At 42.8% G+C, this 23,668-nt stretch overlaps 1 protein-coding gene across 23 annotated transcripts in view; it reads left to right on the top strand.

Annotated features, from left to right (window-relative positions):
- The window catches only part of Camta1 (calmodulin binding transcription activator 1), an 826,088-nt gene that overhangs the window by 36,450 nt on the left and 765,970 nt on the right, over positions 1-23,668 (top strand). The window contains exon 4 of one of the 23 annotated variants that reach the window (XM_075946649.1): positions 22,763-22,877. The exons of 21 other annotated variants lie outside the window; for them this stretch is intronic. In XM_075946649.1, the coding sequence (XP_075802764.1) occupies positions 22,763-22,849 (87 nt within the window). In that variant the 3' untranslated portion in view covers positions 22,850-22,877. Of the gene's footprint in view, positions 1-2,535; positions 2,683-22,762; positions 22,878-23,668 lie in introns of those variants that run through there. One more of the 23 variants, XM_075946636.1, reaches the window with a different exon arrangement.

Below are 23,668 nucleotides of genomic sequence, written 5' to 3'. Positions count from 1 at the left end.
ATAAGTATATAGTGTCTTGCATGGTGATTTTATTTTAGTACCATTCATTTCTTAGGAAAATAGTTTTGCTTTAGTGTGTGATGTATGTGCATATTACATGTTTGTGTGTATGTATGTATGTGTCCTTGCACACATGTATGTGTCTGCATGTGGACGCCATGCACATGCCCAATGTCTTACTCAGTTTCTCTCCACATTACTTTTTGAGACACTGTGTCTCACTGAACCTGAAACTCACCAACTTGCAAGACTAACTGGCCAGTGAGCCCCAGGCCCCTTCTTTTTCTTCCTTACCAGTGTTAGGATTACAGGCATGTATATATGCCAACTTCTGATATGTGTGCTGAAGGACTGACGTCAGGTTCTCATGTTGAATGTGGCAAGCATTTTGTGGGCAGAGCCATCTTTCCATACCTTCATTCTTTAAATATACTTACAATTTCATTTATTTGTTTATTTGAGAGAATGTGTAGTGTAGACACGTGTGTGGAGGATGGTTAACAACTTGGGGAAGCAGTTCTCTGCTTTCACCATGTAGTTTGAGTCCTCGGGCTCAAACTCAGGCTGCTAGAGCTCCTGGCAAAGTGCTTTTACCTGCCAAGTCATCTCATTGACTCCTTTAAAAAGTGTTTGTTTTGAGACAGAATCTTGTAGTGAAGCCTTGTCTGACCTGGTACTTGGCTGTGTCATACAGGCCAGCTCCACATGTTTGTCAGTCCTGCCTCTGCCTCCTTAATTACAGGCATGTGCCACCATATGAACACTTTGCCTCTTAATGATGGCAGTCTCCAGAAGTGAAGAAGGTACATGGACAGTAGAAACCATACCTGTGTGTAACGTGGTGTCCAGGCCTGGTTCTTATTTCCAGGACAGAGGATGCAAGGAGCACAGCACATTTATTTTATCACTCTGCGTAGATAGGGGCTACTTAGCCCAGGCTGGCTTTTAACTCATGATCCTCCTGCCTCAGGACTGGGATATGTTTGGGATTACAGGCATGCTCCATCTTGCCCAGGTGGGTGTGCACTTTACTGGAAATCTGTCTGTGGTCATTGGTATTTTTTTTAGATGAGCTATTACAAGGTTTTTGCATCCTGAGTCAATATTTTTGAAGCCCAGAGCAAGAAATAACTAAGCTAATGCAAGTTTCTGATGGCAAATGACTGCTTCAGAATTGAGTGTTACTGCTCTGGGTTTGTTGTCCAGTGTGGAGTTTCTTTGGTTTAGTCATCAATTAGCTATTGACTTAGAACATAACTGCTGCATTCCCGAGTCTTGGAGCTCAGTCTCAGATGGCATTCTTCCATAGGGAGACTCATGCAGCAACCTTTTGTAATGAAATGTTCAAGTTGCTTGCCCATGCTACTGTTTTTGAACTATTAACATTCTGTTTCTTCTTTTGGTACAAAGTTTTTCTAGAGTAAGAAAATGGTTCCTTTTTGTTATTCAGTTACTAAAGTGGCATCATATGTTGGTGTCAGCTTCAAGGTTTTCTGTAAAAGATGAATTAAAAAGATTTATTTTATATGTATGAATGTTTAGCATGTATTATGTGTATTGTGTGTGTGTGTACCATGTGTGTCCCTGGTCCTAGAGGAGGCCAGAAAAGCCCGTGGAACTGGATTTAATTAAGTATGTTTATGAGTCGACATGTGGTGCTGGGAATCTACCCCAAGTTTCTGGAAGAGCAGTAAATGCTCTCTAAATACTGAGCCAGATCGCTAGCCCTGTGGTGCATCTTAGTGTTAACAACAGTTTCTGTTGTAGAAACAAGCAGTGTAGCTTCAGATGATACATTTCCAGCTGTCGGCAACTGGAGAAAACCCGAGTGCACCTCTCATGTTTTCATAGGAGGAGACCCTGTGAAATCGTGAACTCCTTTCCTGGCTTTTTGTATTTAGTTTTTTAAAAAATGGACCATAAGACCATGGGAATTACTGTATTTCATTTACACTTTTAAATGCAAAGTGCTTTATACTTTTAAAATTTCCATAATCGTTTTTGTGTGTAGGCATATATTTTTCAGTACTTTTGTATTTTTAATTTTTTCTTTGCATATTTTTAAAAAGCTACAGTTTCAGGCCTGCAGTTAGTTGTCAGTGATTGGCTTTGCTGGTCTATTATGTAATGTTAGCTATGAAGTTTGAAATCACGGTGTTGGGAGACATTTAAGACTCTGGTAGCTTCCTGAGTGTGAGTTCAACTGGAACATACAGTGCTCTAGTCGGGAAGGCTATGACGATAGCTTGGCTTTGAGGGCCTGGGAAGTTAGTTACCTTTGAAGGAGGTTTTGTCTTGGGTAGCTTTGTGGTCTGAGGTAGTGGCGTTGGTTTCTGAGTCTGGGTGAGCTGCTCTGGTTAAATGAAAACATGAAATGGAGATGTGAGCAGCAGGAACAGAGCCAGTTTGTAAGAGGGACACCGTCTGATCTTTGAACACAGCACATACTATCACATGTCAAGTTAAACCTGATAATTGTGTGGCAGTTGGGCTAAATACAGTTCTCAGCACTCTGATGAGAGCCGCCTGTTGTTAAGTCTGTAGGCTCCCAGCTGCAGAGGCAGAAGTAGACAAGGTCTGTTACATTGCAACACTGGCGAGGACGGTGAGCAAGGAAGACTGCTCGTTTCAGGCTGGGTTGCCTTTGAGGACTGGCAGGAGAGGCAGCTTCACCTGCAGAAGGTAATGCTTTCAGAATCTGAGCAGATGCTGAGGTGGGAACCTTCATTAAAGGTAGGAAGTTCCCTCGGTTTAGGTCTTAGCTACTTACTACAATCTTACTTCAGGGAGTAGCACCTAGAAAAACATCTGGCCCATAGCCACTGCTCAGTAGTGCTCATCTTGAGTGAATGAAATAGATAAAACCATCCACAGAAAACTAAATTCTTTAATTTATGGAGCTCAGCTTTACAGTTGATTTTTATTGTAGTTTTTGCTGTTAGTATAGTTTCAGATACATGATACTCACAGAAACTTCATAACCAACAAAATTTATGCGGATAGTGCTGATGGGTGGGATGGATAATGTTTTGCCTAAACAAAACTGTCTCTTGGGGCTGAATATCTTACGGGTTGGACTGTTCTCCATTTTTTGTAACTTGGCCTGTGGTGCTGCCCTGTGCCCTGCAGTTCTACCTTATTTCCTTATTGATAAACTGGTTTTTATACAGTATTTCTGTAAATCCATCAGGCCCTAGTACAAATACGTCATTTAGTCTTAAATTCACTTCTGTGATTTTTCTCATTAGTCCAACAAGAATTTAAATGACACTCCTGGGTGCCAGGACAAATATAATCACAAACCATAGACTTGAACAATGACTTTTTGTGTTGGAATATGTTTGTGATTGGTGTTACTGTTTCAGATGATAAGTTAAGATGGGAAGCATTTCAAGCTCATAGACCCCTGATAATCGTTTCACAGAGTCTGAGCTGAGAGCCCCAGTGTAGATGCAGGGCTGGTGCAGGAGACACCCACGTTTTGGCTCTGTTCCTGATCAGGTGCGTTATGTGAGACGTTGGGCTGCTTGGCCTCCTCCCATTGGAGGTGATGGTGTCCAGGGACCTTTGAAGCCTCTCTAACAGTTAGAGTGTGGGAGAGTTGGGGAAGTCAGGGCACAGCTCTGCTGTTGGATTGCAATTTGTTTTTACTGTTAATCATCCCTTAATTTTGTTTGTGAACTGTACCGTTACTTGTACAGTAACCCCCACATCCAAAGTCCAGAATGTTTTCATCCCTTCACAAGCCTCTGGCCTTGGTGGGATCAGCACATTAGAAGAGGGCAGGCTCGTGAGTTTGTGGTCTTACCTCTAAGTTTCTGTATCTGTTTAGCATTGGAGATGAAATGGGAAAGATTGTCCTCTAATTCAGGTCATAACTTACTGGACTTTTGCCAGAGAGCAAATTCAGTTTGGAAAAGGCTGAAGAGTATTTACATGCAATTTAGAACCATGTTGTGCAAAGTGGGCTAAAACGTCTTATCCTTTAGTAGCCAGATGACTTCGGGTGCTGGTGATTTCCGCAGATGAGAAGCAACACCAGTGCACTGAGGTGGAGAGGGAAGGCTGCCTGGAGAAGCTGGCGTTCTTCAGCTGCATGGACTGGTCTGGCTCACTGGTGTGTACCAGATGTCTGGAGTGTCTGTGCAGCACCTGATTGCATCTAGCATGTATTCAGATGGAGACGCTCAATCTAGAAGTGTGTGTGACTTGACTGTAGTCTCAGGTTTGCTGTTCCCACCCCACTCAGGTTTATTTTGGGGAACTTGGGCTACAGGGAACATGATGAACCTTTCTCAAGTCTTACTTTAGTAAGCACACGGATGATACCAAATGCGGTTTTAAAGCTTAACTGTTCTATATAGGAAGGTCTTTTAAAGGAAGAGTGGGATCAGGGTTCATGGAGGCATCTTCTGATGGTTTGACATCTTTTGGGGAAAGCATAAAGGATAGTCTCCTTTTTCTACTCTTGTATCTCTGTTTGGCCCATGAGGCTGAAGGCAGCAGAAACCTGAAACCAAATGTCATAACCTACGTTCTGACCTGTCTCCCTGCCTCCAACCTACCAGATGCTTCCTAATTATGAAACCCTGCTGAGGTGGTTTGTTTTTTTTTAAAGCTCCTAAACTATAACTCAAGTTTCCCAGTGTTGATGCTCCTAGAGAGTCAGCCGAGAAGGGTCAGCAGCACAGACATGGAAGTCCTTTTGCTTTGGGGATGCAGGTGGGGTCTGGTGTGAAGCTCAGTTGCTTAGTGTTTACCTGGCACCAAGACCCTGCGTTTGAACCCAGTGCCACATAATCTCATGCCTTAAAGTCAGTACTCGGAGAAAGCAGCAGGGGATTTAGAAGTTCGAGGTCATCCTCAGCTAAGGAGAGTTTGAGGCCGTGGAGGCTTGAGACCTCATCTCCAGAAAAAGGAAACAGCAAAATGCTGTGTGGGCTGTGGTGGGTCAGAGTGAGATGAACATGGGGGTTTCCTCTAGATAGAAAGGCTTAGATGCTCTCTGTTGGGTCCCATGATAGATGGAGAATTGAAATAAAGGCAAAATTTAAGGTGCTTGCAATTCTATTTGAGGAGAAAAGGGGAAACTTGGGGGAACTGTCAGCCTTCCCCTTTGCCCACACACGCTGTTTTCTATTTTGTTTCTTACACATGCGGACGTTTCCTCACACAAACTCCTTTAGAATTACAATAAAATGAATGGAGAGCTAAATGAAACTGGACTCAAATTCTGCCTAGGTTTTGGCCACAGAGACCTCCCCTGCAGGACTGTGTAGGTGAAGGTGGAGATAGCTACCTGTAGTGCCCAAAGGAAGAGAAGCAGTTGGGCAGAGGAACTTGAGATCAGGGAATAGCAAGAGCAGGTAGCACACAGACCACTGATAAAGGAGAGGACATTATCTTGTGTTCCTCTTAAGGAGACTGTAGTGCAGCCAGAAGGCTAAGGCCAAGGGTGGAGAGAGCCTCCCATCTTGTTCTTTGTGGTGGAAGATAGGCTGTTTCCTGAAGCTGCCCCAGAGGAAGGCTTGCTGTTGCCAGGTGGGGTTCTTATCCAGAAAGCTGCAAGGGACTTCTTCGGATAGACCATAGCACATAGGAGAAAAAGCACTTACATATGTCTGTCTTTATTAAAGGTAAGAACAAGTTGAAAGAACAGAAAAATGCTACCTTCTTCCTATTTCTGAGAAAGAGTACATTAAATAGCTTGGAATACAGTAAGATCTGGAAGATTGAGGACAAGTATAGTTATTTCCCATGTTCCTGACACCCCTTAGCTGTGTGGTGACAGATCCCCTTTCCTGATATCATAAGATTCTTACCAATGTGAATGGTACAATTTCATTTTTAAATTGTTGAACAAAATTTAGGCTTTTTAACTGGTTATTTAAGAATCATTTCTGATAAATGTTTTAATTATTATTAACCAAATTTTCATAGTAAGATAATTTCCGGTAAGTTTTAATAGTCCATTCTTCAAGCAATTCAGAGAACCTGCTGTGTGTTTTTATTTCATGAATGAGGATAGTAAGACTTAAGTGTTTTGAATTGGCATCTGCCATTATCTAATATACTATACCATTTACTTTTAAAAAGATTCATCTTTATTTTATGGCCAGAAGAGTCCATCAGATCCCTTGGAACTGGAGTTAGATATAGTTGTTGTAAGTTTTGGGAAGCAAACTGGGTCTAGTGCAAGAGCAACAAGTGCTTTTAAGCATTGAACTATCTCTCTGCCTCCAGCTTGCATCTTTTAACTCTGGACTCTACTTCTGCTGCACTGGGAGTTCTAGGTGGTTAAAGAATCTTTGCTGTGCTCATAGATGGATCTTGAGTGCTTATGTAGTGACTACTTACTGAATAAATGAATGAGGAGCCTATCAGCATGAGTTGCTGAGTTGCTGTTCTAGAGGCTACTCTAACTTGACCCTGAATTAGATTGCCTGACCTACTAAAGCTACCAGTAGTAATCAAAAGATCCATGAGAACTACCCTTGGAAAACTTGAAGAGGAGCTAAGAGTACTTCCAAACCCCAGGTCCCAGCAAGCTCTTAGGAGGGACACAGGCCTGAGATCAGCCCACTACTGCACATGAGGCCCTCCAGTTACAGAAGGCGGGAAGAGGGGAGGATGAAGTAAGAATACAAGAGCCTCTTTGAAGAGGACTGCTTGCCAGGTTAGAACTGGAAGCCTCAGAAAGGGGATTTCTTTTTCTTACTTACTGATGTACCCCTAGAAGACAGTTGTACCATCAGAAATAAAATCACTACTCAGACTTTTTCTGTGCTAGTTGTTAGATGTGCAATTTTGTGACCTGGTTCTTCTCTTTCTGTGTTCTATGTTAGGCCTTTCTTGGCAGCCATTCACAATATTGTGTTTACTGATTGCATGTTAATGTTTGAATTTATATCATTATTTATGTATTCAGTAATGTTTTTGAGGTACTGCTGTTTACCAGGCACTGATTGGAGATGCTGAAGGCACCAGACAGACAAGCCCCTCTTCTCTTGGGCCTTCCTGACAGACTGTGTGAATTAACAAGTAGGGAAGAGATTCAGAGACTACTGAGAAAACAGGATACTGAGGTTGTGAGCATTGGGGTGGGGGGGCTCTAGAGGGTGTGTTATAGAAAAGGCCTTTAGGAAGGGCCTGGTGAGCTGAGAAATCTGGCTAGCTGCCCGAGGGCCTGGGGGAAGAGATTCATAGCAAGAGGGACTGTCATGAACAGAGGCTTTTGGCTGGGATGTGCTTGTTTGAGGAACAATGAGAGAGACCCTGTTGATTGGAGCAGAGTGTCCTTCTGGGAGATAAACTAGGTGAGGTGGGCAGGATAGACCATCTGGTTCCATTTTTAAATAATGGTCAGCCTTTGGAAGAGGAGCTTTGAGGAAGTGAGTGACAGAAGGTGTATGGAGTCTATTTTCACTGTCTGTGTTTGCTCCATGGCTTTTGGAGATGGTCAGAATGTTAGAGGTCCTGTAACAGATGGGAGACTGGAGAAGTAGGTATGTCCTGAGGTGGAGCTGGAAAAGCCAAGAATGGTCCATGGTTGGTGCAGAGGCACCCCTGTATTTAGAACTGCAGACTGAGTAAGGTCTTCTGAATGTGAAAGGTATCTGAGAAGGACATAGGAGAAGCCAGTGAAGAGACTGAGCTGGGCAGGGGCTGAGATGGAAGCTGAGTGTTTCAAGAAGGAAGTTTAAGCATGGTGGTGCATGCCTTCAATTCCAGCACACAGAAGGCAGAGACTGCCCTTTTGCTTCCCATCCACTCAGACCCAAATAATCACACAGAAACTATATTAATTACAACACTGTTTGACCAACAACTTAGGTATATTCCTAGCTAGCTCTTACATCTTAAATTAACCCATTTCTGTTATTTTTATATTTTACCACAAGGCTTGTGGCTTGTTACCTCACATCTTGCTTCTTGGGCAGCTACATGGCATCTGCCCAACTCTGCCTTCTTTCTCCCTGCATTCAGTTTATTTTTTCTGCCTAGCTCTATTCTGCCCTGCCATAGGCCAAAGCAGCTTCTTTCTTAACTAATGGTAATAAAACATATTCATAGTATACAGAGGGAATCCTACATTAGATCTCTGAGTTTGAGGCCAGCCTGGTCTCCAGAGTGAGTTCTAAGACAGCCTCCAAAGAAAGAAAAAGACAAGAGGGGAGCCTAAAGATGAGCTTTAGATGGTGTACACCTTTAATTCCAACATTTGGGAGGCAGGTAGATGTTTATGAATTTGAGGCTTGCCTGGTCTACGTAGAAATCTCTACCAACCAAGGCTATATAGTGAGACCCTGTCTCAGAATATTCCCCTCCTCCCCCTCAAGAAAAGGCACCTGGGTTTCTTGTTTGCTGCTGGCAGCAGATTGTCACAATTTTAGTGGCTTAAAGCAATGCAGTTGTTATTAGCTGGCTCTGTATGCAAGGTATTAGCTTAGCTCGTTCAGCCACACATCTTTCATGAGACTCTGCTTTCCGAACCATTCTAGAAGGTTGTTCACATTCCCTGGATTATGGCTCTTTTCTCCAGACCCCACTCTGCCTTCATGCCGGGGATCAGACCTAGGGCCTTGTGTGTGGCAGGCAAGTGTTCTGTTGCTGAGCTCTGCTCCGGACTCCCCTTTTCCATCCCCAAAGTCAGCAACCTAGAGCTTGCCTCTGTAGTCACATTTCTTTCTCTGTCACACTGCTGCTCCTCCCCGCCTCCTGTTATTTTCAGTGCCTTCTTCTTCCTCCTCACAGTCCTGGGGTTGTGCTGGGTGAGTGCCCTGTGGGAAAGCCACAGTCCTAGCTCAACTACTTTGAGCCCACTTGGATAACCCAGGAGTAGTTTCTCTGTTGTAAGGCGAGTTTATTCGCAACCTTAATTCTGCCTGCTACCTGATTAGTTTTCCCATTTAGCATATGTACAGGCTGTGGATTATATGTAGCTGTCTGGGTGGCATTATTATATGGACAGAACATAACTAAAGATAATTTTAAGAAGTTGAGTAAAATCAGATAGGAAGTTACAGTTGGATTTGACGACCTGGAGGCTTTTATTGACCTTGTGACATGGTGTCAGCGGAGTGTTGTTGACACAGAGGCAAGTTGGAGTGGCATGAGGAGTGAGGGAAGTGAAGGTGTGAGGCCACATATGGCTCTGAGAGGGTGAGAAGGAAGGCCTCTCTGAGCCTGTTGGAATAGGTTACCTGGGTGATGAATTTAGGGAGAGAAACTGAAACAGCTTGTAGAGATGGTGGCACGGAGACAGAATGAGTGGGAAGCACAGTGTCTTGTCTCCTTTGCTTGCTCACATCAGACACTTAATAATTCCATGTGTAGTTGACTTAGCCTTTGAGGCCAGAGTAGTCTCCTCAGGGAGCCTGGAGCAGCTGTGGTCTGGCCACAGCTTGTGCTGGTGATTGTTTCATGCTGTCTGTCATGTCTGGTGTCCTCCCCCTCCCCCAGTCCTTTGTTCTTCCCCTCACTTTCCCCTGATGCCTGCCTCAGTTTTTCTTTTTCGTTGTTATTAAGCAGGTTTGATGGGATCCTAGTTGCTGGGGCATACCGTGGTGAAGCAAGGCTATGTACCTTTGTGGGGCCTGTGTTCCCGTTGGAACCTTCCCATAGGTGTGAGGTTCTTCCAGGAGTCTTATCTCCCAGGAGACATGACATAGGGTTTGTGCTCTCCTTGGGTACCTGGCAATCTAACCTGCTTGCTGTTTGACTCCTTTACCTCATTACTGTGGCTTCCTGCTGGGCTGGCCATTGTTTCTTGCTGTTGGCATCTGTCCTGCTTATCAGTCACCCACCACTACCCTCGCTGCTTCACTGGCTGGTTGTTCCTTAGAGAAGTTGTGTGCTTCCTCTTATCTTCTCCTTTTTCCTCTCCCTCCTCCCTTCCTTGCTTTTTGTCCTCTCTCCTCTGTTCTGTCCTTCTTCCCTTCCCGCCCCTCCTTTTCGCCTCCCTCTTCCCCCCTTTCTCCCCTTTCTTTCCCTTCCCTCTTTCTCCTGCACCTTTGCTTTCTTTATTTTTACTTGTATTTATTCTATGCTGAATTTCTTTCCATGCCATAAAGGCTCGCTCATCCAGTTTCTTCTGGGGTATCTTTTGGTGCAACCTCCCCTTCTGCCTCATGAACAGTTTATTCCTTTTCAGTAAGGATCATCTTAGTGTGGCAGGGGGACGTAGGTATGGCTTGGTCTAATCCTGAGTGCTGTAAACCTGGAGGCACATTTTAGGTGTTGGATGTTAGGAATTTTTCCTAACGCTTGCTCTCTGCTGACACAAAATCCCAATCAAGCCAAATTAAGAAATATCCAGGATTAATGGGATTCCTGCCCTCTTGGGTGGCCCCCTGAGGGGGAACCGGAAGGCCACAAATGTGACCAGGGCAGTTTCACAGGTGTTGATGACCATGTAGTGAGAACCTCAGAACCTGTGTGATGTTGTAGATTTCCAGGTTAAGGAGTAGCAAAGCATTCTTGTGGGGACCTCAGGAAGGCCCCTCTTCTACTTCTCTCTAATTAGCTTCAAATCTAAAGTCTGTAATACATGATCATTCTTTTAGGACTTTCCTGAATCCCTTCTTGTAATACCTAGGTAGACGAAGAGCAGTACTGAGAGAACCAATGTTGTCATCTGGCTCCTTTCTGTCTGCCCCCAAGCAGTAAAGCTTTGCTAGAGAAAAACAGGATAGTGAGGCAGGCTGTGACCTATCTCTCTGTAAATTGTTGACTAGAGGCCTCATGTGGACTTTATTTTTGTTTGTTTTTGAGACATTGTTTTCTCAAACGGTCCTGAAAATTACTCTGTAGACCAGACTGGCCTTGAACTCGTAGAGATTCTCCTGCATCTCAAGTGCTAGGATTAAAGACTTAAGCTGTCATCTCTGTTCTTTTCTTCAAGGTTTTCCCAAGCTCAGCCTACTTATTGTCAGTGTAGTTTTCTTTATACTTTATATTTCCCTCCTACCTTAAGCTGGACCAGCCCCTTTCTAAGTTCTGCCTGTAGTTGTTGACCCTGCTTCACATTAGAAAATGAAAGCAGCAGAGAGCTCCAGAGAGCTCACCAAACTGAGCATGTGACACTGTTCCCTTAGAGGCAAGTTGGCTGCTGGACAGCCCTTCCTCTGCCAGGTAGTTGTTAGTGGCCAGCAGCAATCTTGGAGGCTCCTGGTCAGTGATAACTCTGTGTTCACCTTGCTATTCAGGTAATTTTCCGAGACCCCTTGGTTAGAGCTAACCTCCAGTACAAGACAACTGTGCAGACCAGGGCCTCTTGCTACAAACAGCCCATGCATTTAAAAAAACAAAACAAAACAAAACAAAACAAAAAAACAAATCTTAGGACAGTAGGACTTCTCTAAAATCAATTGTTTTTTATTTTATTTTTTTTGCCAGTTTCTCACTTTATTTTATAGTGTGTGTGTGTTCACTTGTGTGTGGCTGTGCAGTAGAGACTATGTTGGTGTTGTCCTCTGTTGCTCTGCGCCTTAGTTTTTTAGATCAGTTCTGTCACTGAAACTGGAACTTCCACCAGTTGATTAGACTGACTGGCCTGTGAGTTTGGGGATTGGCTTATCTTTATGCCCCAGTGTGGGACATAGTAGTAGACACACACCATCATTTGGGTCTCGGGCTCTGAACTCAAGCCCTCATGCTGTGTGGCAAATACTTTACCACTGAGCTATCTCTTCAGTTCCTAATTTCTTGGTTTAGAGTTACTCCTCTGAGATTCCTGTTTAGTTGCCCTCTTGACACAGATCTGTGGTACTATTATCTGCATACTACTTGCATGTGAACAACTGTAAACTCACTGTGCTGGTGGGGACAGCTACAAGATGGATTTTACCCCTGAGTAGCCCCACCCTAGACCAATTAAGTTGGAGGCCTTGGGATGAGGGTGGGTTTTTTTTTTTTGTGCTCTAGGAGACCCTTAAGTACTGCTAGGGTTGAGAATCACTGGTTTAATCTACTCTTGTTTGCTTTCAGACGTCATCCTCATCATAATTAAACAAATTATGGTTAAAGTACGCAGAAGGAAGTGGAGGGGACATTTGTAATCAACAAGTAGACAGAAGGATTGCATCTGAATGAACATCTGAATTTGGATAAAACTGCCAAGCAGGGGCTGAAGAGATGGCGTCTTGGTTAGGCACACTTAATGCTCTTGCAGAGGACCCATATTTGGTTTCCAGCACCCGCATCAGGTCGTTTGAGTTTGCAACCACCTGTAGTTGCCGTTTCAGGGGGATTGAAGTCCTCTTCTGGCTTTCACAGGCACTGTTTGTCTGTGGCACATACATATGCACAAACACAAATCTTTGGAAGAACCTGCCAGGCTGTTTACAACACTCTAGGTTGTACCTGCTAGGGCAAAGCTTATCCATTTTTATTTTCCTGTTTTCTTTGTAACTTTTGTTATCCTAAGTGGTTCAGACTAACTTGGTAAGTGTAACATGTGTACGTTATTTCTTTGTTTTTTCCTCATAGCCACCTCTGTCAGTTAGTAGTTGTTTTCTGTCCTTAAACACTATGGCAGTCATCACTCCTGAGAAGTGCCATTCAGTTTGGAAGGCTGTTATAGGATGACCAGTGTCTGAATGATCTCAGTTGTTAGGCATGTTACATTGTTAGCTTGGTCAAGAAGGATGCTGAAAAATACTCGTGACGGCAGTCCCGCCTCACTGGAGGCTCTGTGTTCCTAGCTGTACAGCCTCTCTTGAGAGAACACTCACTGGCATGAGAGAAGCTGTCTCCAGCCTTGATGTCCACTGTCAGCATCTCTTACTGAACCTACCCTTGATATCGAGTAGCCGTCTCTGTCCTTCGTGCCCACTGTCAAGGTCTCTTATTGAGCCTTTCCCCTGTCCTTGTGTGCACAGGCAGAGTTGGTGTCACTTCACTTTCTAACTGTCCACAGAACTTGTTCGCTGCCTCTTCTGCCTTTATAGTTTAATCTGGCATTCTTCACCATTATAATCTGCTTGTGGTTTTCTGTAAATTGATGGCAGCCTTAATGGTTTAGGTCAGAATATTTCCCCCTTTTCAAGAGATTTCACTGGGAACACTTTAATGTTTAGTGAGATTGACTTTTCTTTGGTGACAAGGACTCCTTATGTTTTCAGGATGGCCAGAACATTGCTGTGAAGTCAATCTGGTTCATCTTAGTCTCCCAAGTGCTGGGATTGTAGAGACATATATCATCTTCTGCTAATAGCGACTTCCTTAGCTTTTTTGAGTTAACTTTTTTGTAACTGCTGTTTAAAATTTTTATTTACTATGTGTGTATGTGTTGGAGGTGGGGTACATATGCCACTGTTAGCATGACTACTTTGTGGAGTTGATTCTCTCCTACCTTTATGTGTGTTCTGTGGATCAAATTCATGCTGTCAGCTTGCTGTAACAATCACTTTAGCTGCTAAGCTAGCTTGTCTGTTTGATGTCATAATTTTGAAATGTGAATGAGAAATGTATGTATGTGGGTCGATGTGTGTATGTTTTATGTACGGAGGTGAATTGTGTGGTTGCTACATGCCCCTGCTTAGGTGGAGGTTGTAAGCATACCGTCTAGCAGTGTTGGAGCACACTTCTCACACTCATGCATAGTCTCATGTGTATCACTGATCCTAAGCATGCCTATCTACTGGATCTGGCATCTTTCCTACTGTTTGATGTCCATCAGGGACTCTGCTTCTAGACAGCTTCATTGATTTGAAGGATGGTTTTAAGCTAAGAGGTGTGACACAGACAGGACACATTGCTAAACACAGTTCATTTCTGGTGCTAATCTGTGCAGCAGTATGAAGACACAGACATTATAAAGTAAAAAGCTTAGGGTGCACTGGGTTGCAGTAAAAGTACTTCTCTTCACTAAGTGATCTCTTTGAGTGAATGAAAAGGTCAAGTCAGAGAGTGAGATTGGCCAACACAGGCCTATATCAGAGTATTTTAGGAATTTCTGTGAGTCAGAGAAGAGAAAAGACAATGCCGGAAAGTGAGCAGGAGGCTCACTCAAACCAGAGGATGTTCACTACATGAGCCAGCAGGAAAGGGCAGAGCAGAACTGCAGCAAAACACTATTGCGTTTGAAATGACCAAACTGAAAAGGACAGCTTCAGTTGTTGGCAAGGAACAGTCAGGATCTGCATTAATTTAATCACTGTGGAAAATTAGAATTATCTGATAGAGTGGAAGAGACATAACACACATCTTAGTAGTTCGACTCCTTATATATGTTGTTAACAAAAATGTGTGTATGTGTGTGCACCCAGAACACATGGGAAACACTCTGGAGAGCTATACTCATAGTCCTCACAGTCTGGAAGCAGCCCAAACGCTTAACAACACAACAGAGAATTGGTTGTAGTATGCTTATGTAATACAGAGCTGTAAAGCCACAAAAATGAGTGGACTTTTGCTTCATTCATGAGTGACTTTAACAAACAAAGTTGTTGATGCAAAGAAACAGGTACTTGAGATTAAATATTTTGATGCCATACATAAGTTAAAAACTTGTTTGAAAATAGGTGAAATGAATTGATAGATTTGTTGAGAAATAGTTATCTTTGGAGAGTGGGGAGGATGTGGGCCAGCTTTTGGAATGCTTGTAGTATTCTGTTTTATGGACATTGGTATGATATATGCATACAAGCACACATATATTTATGATTTACAGTATTTTCTGTTTGCATATAATATTTCAATAATTAGACCATTAAAATAGTGTATGGTATAAAATAGATGGCAGAACATAGCTGCGTGCAGCACACAGAAGAGACTCACAGAATGTAGCTATCTGAATCAGCTCAGGGTTCACTGGGGGGTAGCAGACCCACTGTGAGTCTCAGAATAAGGGAGTGTTAATTACAGGAATAAGCTGATAACTTTCTTGGGAGAAACTGGAAACAAGTACAAGAGAAAGAAGAGGCTCAGGAAAGCCATGATAGCACCTTTCCTGAAGCCCCTGGAAGGGTAGCCAGCATGAGCAGCTGTTAGCATGGGCAGCACCTATCAATCTGTGGAGAAAGTTAGTAGAAAAAAAAACAACCATCTGGTAGGGGCTGGTTTCTGTTGGTCTGCAAGACCAGCTGCTGAAGAGAAAAGTTTATGAAAGAAGAGCCAGTGAGTAGGCAGGTGACCTGCTGCCTCCTGCTGTGTGACTAACTCCTTCATTTCTGGATGTTACCACCTTTAGCTGCTCAAGCTTTGGAATATAGTGGGGGCTCCATGGTTATCTTCTAAGTTTAGTGTAAATCCAGGGAAGGAAGCCCTAGATTTCTAAATCATTTGTACTAAAAGCTGCTATAGTGATAGTTGCATAACTTTGTGAACATACTAAGAATACTCCTAAGTGGGTGGACTTTAAGGTATGTGAATAACTTCTCAGTAAAGCTTCTGCTTAGACAATGACTGTAGGTAAAACTTAGAGAAAGCAAGGGGACCACAAAAGTGAGAACCCTGCCTCTGGCACAGGATGTGTGATGAGCCTTCTGGGGTTTCAGAAAGTCTCCTTGAATAGGGGTGAGGGTTCTACAATGTTTGTTTTCTGTAATCAGGGCTACAGGAAACAGAAAATACACAAAATTGTAGTGGTGGCAGGTAATGGCTAGTGGTGGTGGATAGTCTAGAGAGTTCCAGCTGGTGTCACCTGCCAACTTTCTAAGGTTCAGAGATGGGTGGTTTAGGGGCTCCTTGTTGAAGTATGGACTTGAGGGTAGTAATTGCTTCTTATTCACCAGACTGTAGAAAGCCAGAGGAAAGTAGCTGTGACTTGTTAGGTCTCCGATAGGAGGATCCTGTTTCAGAGATAATTTAGTGGGAGAATTTTGTCCCTGTACTTTGTTGGCTGTAAATGCTAAACTGAGTTTTTTTGGACTTAATAGTAGATATAAATTCATCAAAAGTCTTACATCAAAACCCCGTTTTGATAATTTGAGAAAGTAGAACATTCTCATCCTCTACAGCTTGCTGGAAATCTTCCTTGTCTGCTCCCATGTACAGTGAGCCACTTTTTTATTTCAGTGTTTATTACGGTTCTTTTTATCTTCTATCCAGGGATGCAGCTGCTCATACAGTTCTGTTGCTTTTTTGTCCAGGGCTTCGGTTGTATCAGTTACAGGTAGAAGTGACTGTTGACAGTGTTTTGTCTTATTTTCACACGGCTAGGAATGAGACTGCTGCTTCTGGGGTAGAACAGCGAAAGGTGTCATTTGTGCTGCTGAATGAGACTAATTCTGCATAGTTTGAGTTTGTGATAACAAAACTTTTTTAGTATCACATATTACACCTCTGAACTATTTGTAAAACTTCAGGGTTACTTTTTTTTTTTTTTGCATGAGATTTTTCCAGTTCCATGATTTAAGTCAATTGTTACTTTTCATGCTTTTTCTATTAAGCAGTCTTTGATAATCAAAACCATTTATTCTTAAACATCATATCTATTCATCTGTTTTAGTGGTGTTGTTGAGTGCCTGCTGTATACTGCTATAGAAGAAAGCACTCAAGACACTTGTTGAAACAGTAAGGCAGACTGTTTAGGGAGGCTCCTTATTTAGGAGGGCAGCAGTAAGGTTTTATAGTAGGGCAGCCTGAGCCCAAGCCTGCCTGCACACAGGGCAAAGGAGCTAGGGTGAAGGAGGGGTGTGGGTGGAAAATTACTAAGAAACATTAGCAGTTATGTGCGTTCTGACTAAACTAACCTGTAAGATTTTTGTAAAAGGCAGACAAGAGTGGTCAGGTACCATATGGAGGGTGGTGGAGGACAAGGAGCAGGTACTGAGAATAGTCAGTAACTGGGGTAGAGTCTAACCAAGCCACTTGGTAGGCTGTTCGCCAGCACTGGGCTCTGTGAGCCTGACTCCAGTGAGCACTAAAGAGAGTCATTCAGGTGCCTGATCCAAGTTTAGCCAAGAGGCATTCTGTCTCTAGTAACCAGAAGGACATAAAAGACGCTCTGCAGTCTTCTAGGAGTGGAACTCAGTTGCATCAGTTTTGCTTAGGGTATCAGGAAATTGAATATATCAGATGAGCATGGGGCACTGTATAAAGATGAACACAAGAAACACAGCACATTTTGAAGGTTTAGGAGTTTACCGGGTGGGCAGAATTAGTAAGCGAACATAAAAGCATTGCATATACAAAGGGATGGGAGAAGAATAGTCCTTGAGTACTGCATATGGCTACTTTGGCTTTATATTTTACACCCGAGGCAATCAGGCCTGATTGTAAGATTTTGATCAGTGACCAATTTGGTTTTCATCTTGCGCTGTTACTCTAGACAATCCAGAGAAGTGATTCTCAACCTGTGGCCCCTTTGAGGGAGAGAGAGAGAGCTGTTGAACAACCCTTTCACAGGGGTCACCTAAGACCACCAGAAAACAAAGACATTTACATTATGATACATAACAGTAACAAAATTACAGTTATAAAGTAACAAATAGTTTTATGGTTGGATCACTATGAGGACATGCATTAAAGGGTCACAGCATTAGGAAGGTTGAGAACCAATGGTCTAGAGAATGGTATGGAGGAAAGCTGGAATTCTGGTGAGGACTCTAAACCAGAGCAGTTCATTTAGCTTTGTTTCTGGCCTTTGGAGAAGACTCTGATATAGTAGGGTTTAAAATCACTGCCAAGATATGGTGGTCCTTTCTTTTCTGCTGTGGGAGATGCTCTGTGCACTGTGAAGATTTGTCACTCATGCTGGTTTTAATAAAGCACTGATTGGCCAGTAGCCAGGCAGGAAGTATAGACGGGGTGACCAGACTTGGAGAATTCTGGGGAGAGGAGAGGCAGAGACGCAGAGGAAGCAAGATGAGAATATCTTACTGAGGTACCAAGCCATGTGGCTAAACATATACAAGAATTATGGGTTGTAGGAGGAGGGCCTGCTTATTTGTCCCGGCCGCCCGGCTAGCTTAGCCCCAAAATAACCACACAGAAACTGTATTAATTAAATCACTGCTTGGCCCATTAGCTCTAGATTCTTATTGGCTAACTCTTAATTTAACCCATTTCTATTAATCTTTATATCGGCACATGGCAGTGGCTTACCGCTTACTGGCTAAGATTCGGCATGTGGCATGTGTGACTCTGGCGATTCCATGGTGTCTCTCTGACTCTGCCGTCTTTCTCCCAGCATTTAGTTCCGTCTTCCTGCCTACCTAAGTTCTGCCCTATCAACAGGCCAAGACAGTTTCTTTATTCATTAACCAAGAAAAGCAACACACAGACAGAAGGACCTCCCACACTAATGGGTTAATTAAAGTTTAAGAGCTAGTTAATAATAAGCCTGAGCTAATAGGCCAAATGGATTGTAATTAATAAAAGCTTTTGTTTGTTTCTTTGGTAATGAATGGCTGTGGGACTGGGTGGGACAGAAACTTTGTGCTACACTTTGCCTAAGCCGGCAAAAGACAGGTTAACAAGAAAAAAAAACTAGATTCTAGTGTTTCATGTGTGACCTTTTGAGTTTGCACATGTATGATATTTATTTTAGGGATATTTATAGAGAATTGTGATTGAAAAGAGTCAAACTTTGGGCCTTCTGTATTACACTAATGGGTAAAGGGGAGGCAGAGTGCATTTGTAGGGAAAGAAACAAGGTTTTGGGGAAAAAGCCTTTGGAGTAGAGAAATGATGGTCCGTTGGCGTCTGGGTGCAGTTTCTTTGGCTGTCTTCTCATTGTAGAAGGTTTGAGTTGTTCCTGGGGGAAGGGGTTTATGACAGCTGAGTTATTTGGAGATCTGTGGGGAGACTCTGCTTGTAGGAAGATACAGGATTTTAGAACTCGTATTTTCAGCTTAAAATACCTTTTTTATACCTTACTGAGTTTATTCTGAGTTTTCTCCTGGCAAGGAGAGGAGACTTGAGAACAAAATGCACCAAGAACAGGTTTCAGTAGTGCTGAGTTCATGTTTTGTGGTAGAGCTTGGAGCATATGTGAGACATCGAGGCAGACATTCTTGGGAGCAGTTAGAGAAATGTAGGGAAAAGCCAAAGAAGCCAAGAGTACTGATTGAGCTTTCTTACAGGAGTGGGGTGAATGGGGAAAGAGAAAGGTCCTGGAGGCCACCCAGAGGTCAGAAAGTAAAGGAGACTGGGACTGGGGAGTAGAAGTGTCAGGAAGAAAATACCTTACAGAGGAAGACCAGATGAAGATGAGGACTGGGGGAGTTTTGGAGTCTGTTACTGTTTGAGGCAGAAGGGGTTGGACACTCTAAATAGAAGGTGAAGTCAAGAAACAGCAAAGGAATATTCAGTTTAGCCACTGAGAAAGGCAGGGGTGCCCAGCTTCTTCAGCCTTGTCCTTGGGACACTTCAAAGATCTTCAGGTTTAAATAGGGAAGGAACAGAAGTGGGAGTGAGAAACATGCTTACTTAGGCAGTTGGATCAAACTGTGGCCTAGTTGGCCACGTGGGGCCGTGGATAAGAGGGTTGCTGCTGTCTGCGGGCTAATTTCAACTGATCATCTAGTGCTCCTAATCAGAGTGTTGTTCCTGGAATTCCAGGTGACTGCAGAGAGAACAACGCTGAGAAAGGACAAGTCAGAAAGCCAAGATGGAGTTTATTCCTTCAGCTTTTAAGGCTGTACCAGTCTTGTGTGGGGATCCTTCCAGTTCACAGTTTGTTGAGCATCGTATCTCTTCAAACTTAGAAACGCCCTTCTTATCTTTGTGCCATCAGCCTTGTGGGGAGAATTGTCATTTCTAGACAAGCGTTTCTCAAGTGATCAGTGTGCCCACTGAATTGAGAAGCGTTCTGATCCAGAGCAAGGAAGACAGAAGCAAGGCGAAGGCAGAGGTGCCACACTTTAATCCTGTGGTTGTGACCAAACAAAGAATTAGTGCTTTTAACAAAAGCAGCCTCTAAGTCCCTGTTCTAAAACCAAAGGAGGACAGAAAAGCAGGGCATTTGCAGTAGTAATAAGCAGTGGCAGGATGCAGTTATATTTTTAAATTTACTGTATGGTATCAGTAGTCTTGAGGAAAGGCTGGAAGTTTATTTAGATAAACTTAGAACAGTTGGTTTATCCCTTTAAAATATTAAGTCATTGTCTCATACCTTATCAGATAAATCTAAAAGTTAAATGTAAAAGTTAAGAGTGCTAAAAACACTAGAAGAAACTATGGGTCAATATTTACATATTGTTCACATGATAAAGGCCATATTAGTCATGATGCTAGAACCAGAAAGAAGAGGCAGATCAATTTAACTAGAAAAAAAAAACAACAACCCGCCACCACCAACAAAAACCCCACCCAATTTGACTGCATGTAAATTTAGGTTTTTCATGTGCCAAAAAAGTTCCTAAGATTTAAATGTAACTGACAGAAGATGAATTTGGTACATATTTGGCAGAGGTTTACTATTCTCTTTTATCTCATAGTGCTGAGAAAGGAAGGGCTCAATGAATATTGAAATTTTTTTATGTATGTATGTATGTATGTATGTATGTATGTATTATGTGATATGTATATGTGGTTAGCCATTTTTAACAGTTGGTTCTTTGTCTACCTTGTAGGTTCCAGCAATCAACTCTGCTTGCAGGGTAACCTGCTGAGCCATTTACCTGACCCTGAAATGTTGCTCTTCCACTTGCTTCCCAACAATTGATAGGGTGCCAGGAGGGAAGCATGTAGAGTTGTAAACTAAAGGCAGGGAGGGAGTGGGAGGGGTTTGTCTTGTTGGTGGTAGGCTAAGTTCCTGGTGAACAAGTAGATGGGTAAAATTTAAAACAAACTTGTTTAAAGTTTATGGAGTAAAGTGTTCAGAAGACAGTGGGATGTTGGTTCAAAATATTAAAAGAAGGTAAACTGCCGCACTAGAATTCTATTCAGCAAAACCATGGTTTAAAAGAGCAGGCAAAATGAGACCCTTTTTTTGAGAGTGACAGAGTCTGTAAGGATGCAGAAAAGAGTAAGGCAGTGAGCAAGTGTGAGCTAACAGATCTCAGTGAGTGGGTTCATCAGTAGATTTCACTAGCTTAGACACGGTGGATGAGATAAGTAGTGCTGTGAAAAGAAATACTAAAAGTGGAACATAAAGAAACGTGAGTAAGTATATTATGCCCAACAACTATTGGCTATACATTTTTCTCAAGTGCATAAAGAACATTAATCAGAACTGCTGCTCCCTAAACAAGTCTTGAAAAATTCAAAGCACTAAAGTTAGACTATCAGACTTACTATAAGACAGATTAAATATTCAAAAAATTGATTGGTATAAATCACTAAGTTAATAAGATAAACCTAAAAATTGTGATGTTAACAACTACAGAACTCCTTTGATAAAGTACAGTGCTTGTTCAGAAATGAAATAAGTCAAATGGCTAGAAAGCACTTAGAGAAGCTGTCCAGGAAGCCCCAGTTAATGGTAAGAGTGGTAGCTGTTGCCTTCTGCCTGGGAAATAAGCGAGTTATTTCATCCCCAGCTCGTCTGGTTTACTGTGTTACTGGATTTTTTCCCAAGTTCAGTACAACAAGAAAAGAAGAATTTAGGAATTGGAGTGGAAGGAATATGACTATGGTCTTATGAATTGTGCACACAGCCAGTTTGACTGTATCTTTTTAACATTAGTAATAAATGAAGACTCAAGGTAGCTCTAGTTACAGCTGTTTTTATACACTGATAGCTAACAGAAATTGTAATAAAGCCAATCATTTGCATATTGTTTAGAAAAAAACTGGGAAGCAGTGCAGTCCATACAAGAACAACAAACACAACATGATATGCTGTATTCAGTAATTAGAAAACTCACTTTTTTAAAATGTTTGTTTTTTTTGCAAACTCTTTTATGCATTTGACATAGTATCAGGCAGTGCCAGCAGACTTTTTGGAGGAGAATGGAGTGGTTAAAATTGAGAGATGGGTGCTGAAATGTGTGTAGAGAGATAAATAGTTAGGATGAGCTAATTCTGAAGGACAAAGTTTCTGTATGCTCCGGGGTAGTAAGACTTGCTGTAAAACAGTGAAAATCTGGTTTTAGTAAGGCAAACAGTAGACCATTGAACTGAGCGATCTATAAAAGAAATCCACACCTCCACAGAAACTGGCCTGATCACATAAGAACTCCTGCAGAGCAGTAGAGAAAGGACACACACTGCAGTAAATGGTGTTTGCAATTGAGGATGTAGCTCATTTATGGAACCTAGTATAGCATGCATGAGGCTCAGGCTTGATCTTTAGCATGGCAAAAATAAACAAATAAGTAAATTAATGAGTAAATGAGCAAATCCAGGGGGCAGGGATTTAGTTTACTGTGTGGCAGAGAAGTCCCCGTATGTTTGCTGCTGAGAATTGTCAGATTGTCAGCCATGTGCTGCAGTATCCATAAGGCAGAGTGGCTGCACCTGCTGTAGGGACTGGATGTTGGAGAAGCTACTGGTGTAGAAGGGCTGGCTGTTGAAGAGCAGTGCACTTCTGGCACAAAACCCTAGAAGGCTAGATCTGTCAATATGGCAGGTGGGTACCAGTGGTGTTCCTCTCCCTTGCATATAGGATTATGGCCCTAGACATTGTTTTTTTTTTTTGTTTGTTTGTTTGCTTGCTTTTGTTTTTTGATTTTCGAGACAGGATTTCTCTGTAGCTTTGGAGCCTGTCCTGGAATTTGTTTTGTAGACCAGGCTGGCCTTGAACTCAGATCTGCCTGCCTCTGACTCGCGGGAGTGCTGGGATTAAAGGTGTGTGCCACCACCCCTGACTGGCCTTAGATATTTTGTATTAATTCAGTAAATCATTCCATTGCATGCTCTTTCTGTCCAGATTAGAAACCCGAGAGAAGACAGAACAGATACTGGATTTACCTTTGCAGAGGTGAAGGCTGTTAAGATGGGGCAACTGGTTACTTGACCAGCATTGTCTGGTCTCTGGAGAGGTCTGTGTGCAATCAAGGTACAGTAACCACTGAGCCGGTCATCAAAGAGTAGACATGTATTTAGAAAGCCATTCAAAGGGATGCAAAGCCATTGAAAGGACCAGGTGTTAGCGCTGTGAGATGACAGATCCAGATAGAGGAAACTTGTGGGGAGGCCTACACTGGGGGAGAACTTTGTTCCATGTGAAAAAGTAGGGAGCAGTAGGGAGGTTAGAGAATAGAATGAGTTGAATTGTGACAGAATGGTCAGCAGCTGAGGTTAAATTGCTCCTGGCTTTTGCGCTACCTGAGGATGTGGGGTGTTCAAGGGCAGGTTCCTACAATGGAGGCCTGAGATTATTGAGTTTTGTAATCTGTTGTAGGTACGTCTCTGTCACTTGACTGGCTTCCAGAGTGTTAAGAAGAGCCTCTCCACCAATGCAAAATAACTCTGATTAGACCAAATCAAAAATGCCCACATTTAATAAATGCCACACTCCCGGATGGACTGGGATAGCATGGCTGGGACAGAAGCCCACGCAAACCCCAGAGACCATGTGTTCCTTTTTCCAGCACCAGCCCAAATAGCCTATGGGAGTGGTCCTAACCCTCCCTGGGGAGGGGTCAGCGCTTGGCAGGCTGGAAGTTTGAGTCTGGACCAAGGCAACTCTTAGGCCAGGGGCTGGGGTGACATTTCCAGTCTTCCCAAACTTCTTGGATATAGGTGGTTTCAGTCAAACATCCCAGAGTCCTTTGCTATAGGGGTGTTGGCTTAAGTCTGACATATATATGCGATGTGGGAGAGGGGAGAGCTG

This window comes from Microtus pennsylvanicus, chromosome 13 (assembly GCF_037038515.1).
Source record: "Microtus pennsylvanicus isolate mMicPen1 chromosome 13, mMicPen1.hap1, whole genome shotgun sequence".
In the NCBI taxonomy this organism is placed as follows: Eukaryota; Metazoa; Chordata; class Mammalia; order Rodentia; family Cricetidae; genus Microtus; species Microtus pennsylvanicus.
Note: the sequence above shows the minus strand (reverse complement) of the source record. Positions and strands in the feature narration are given on the sequence as shown.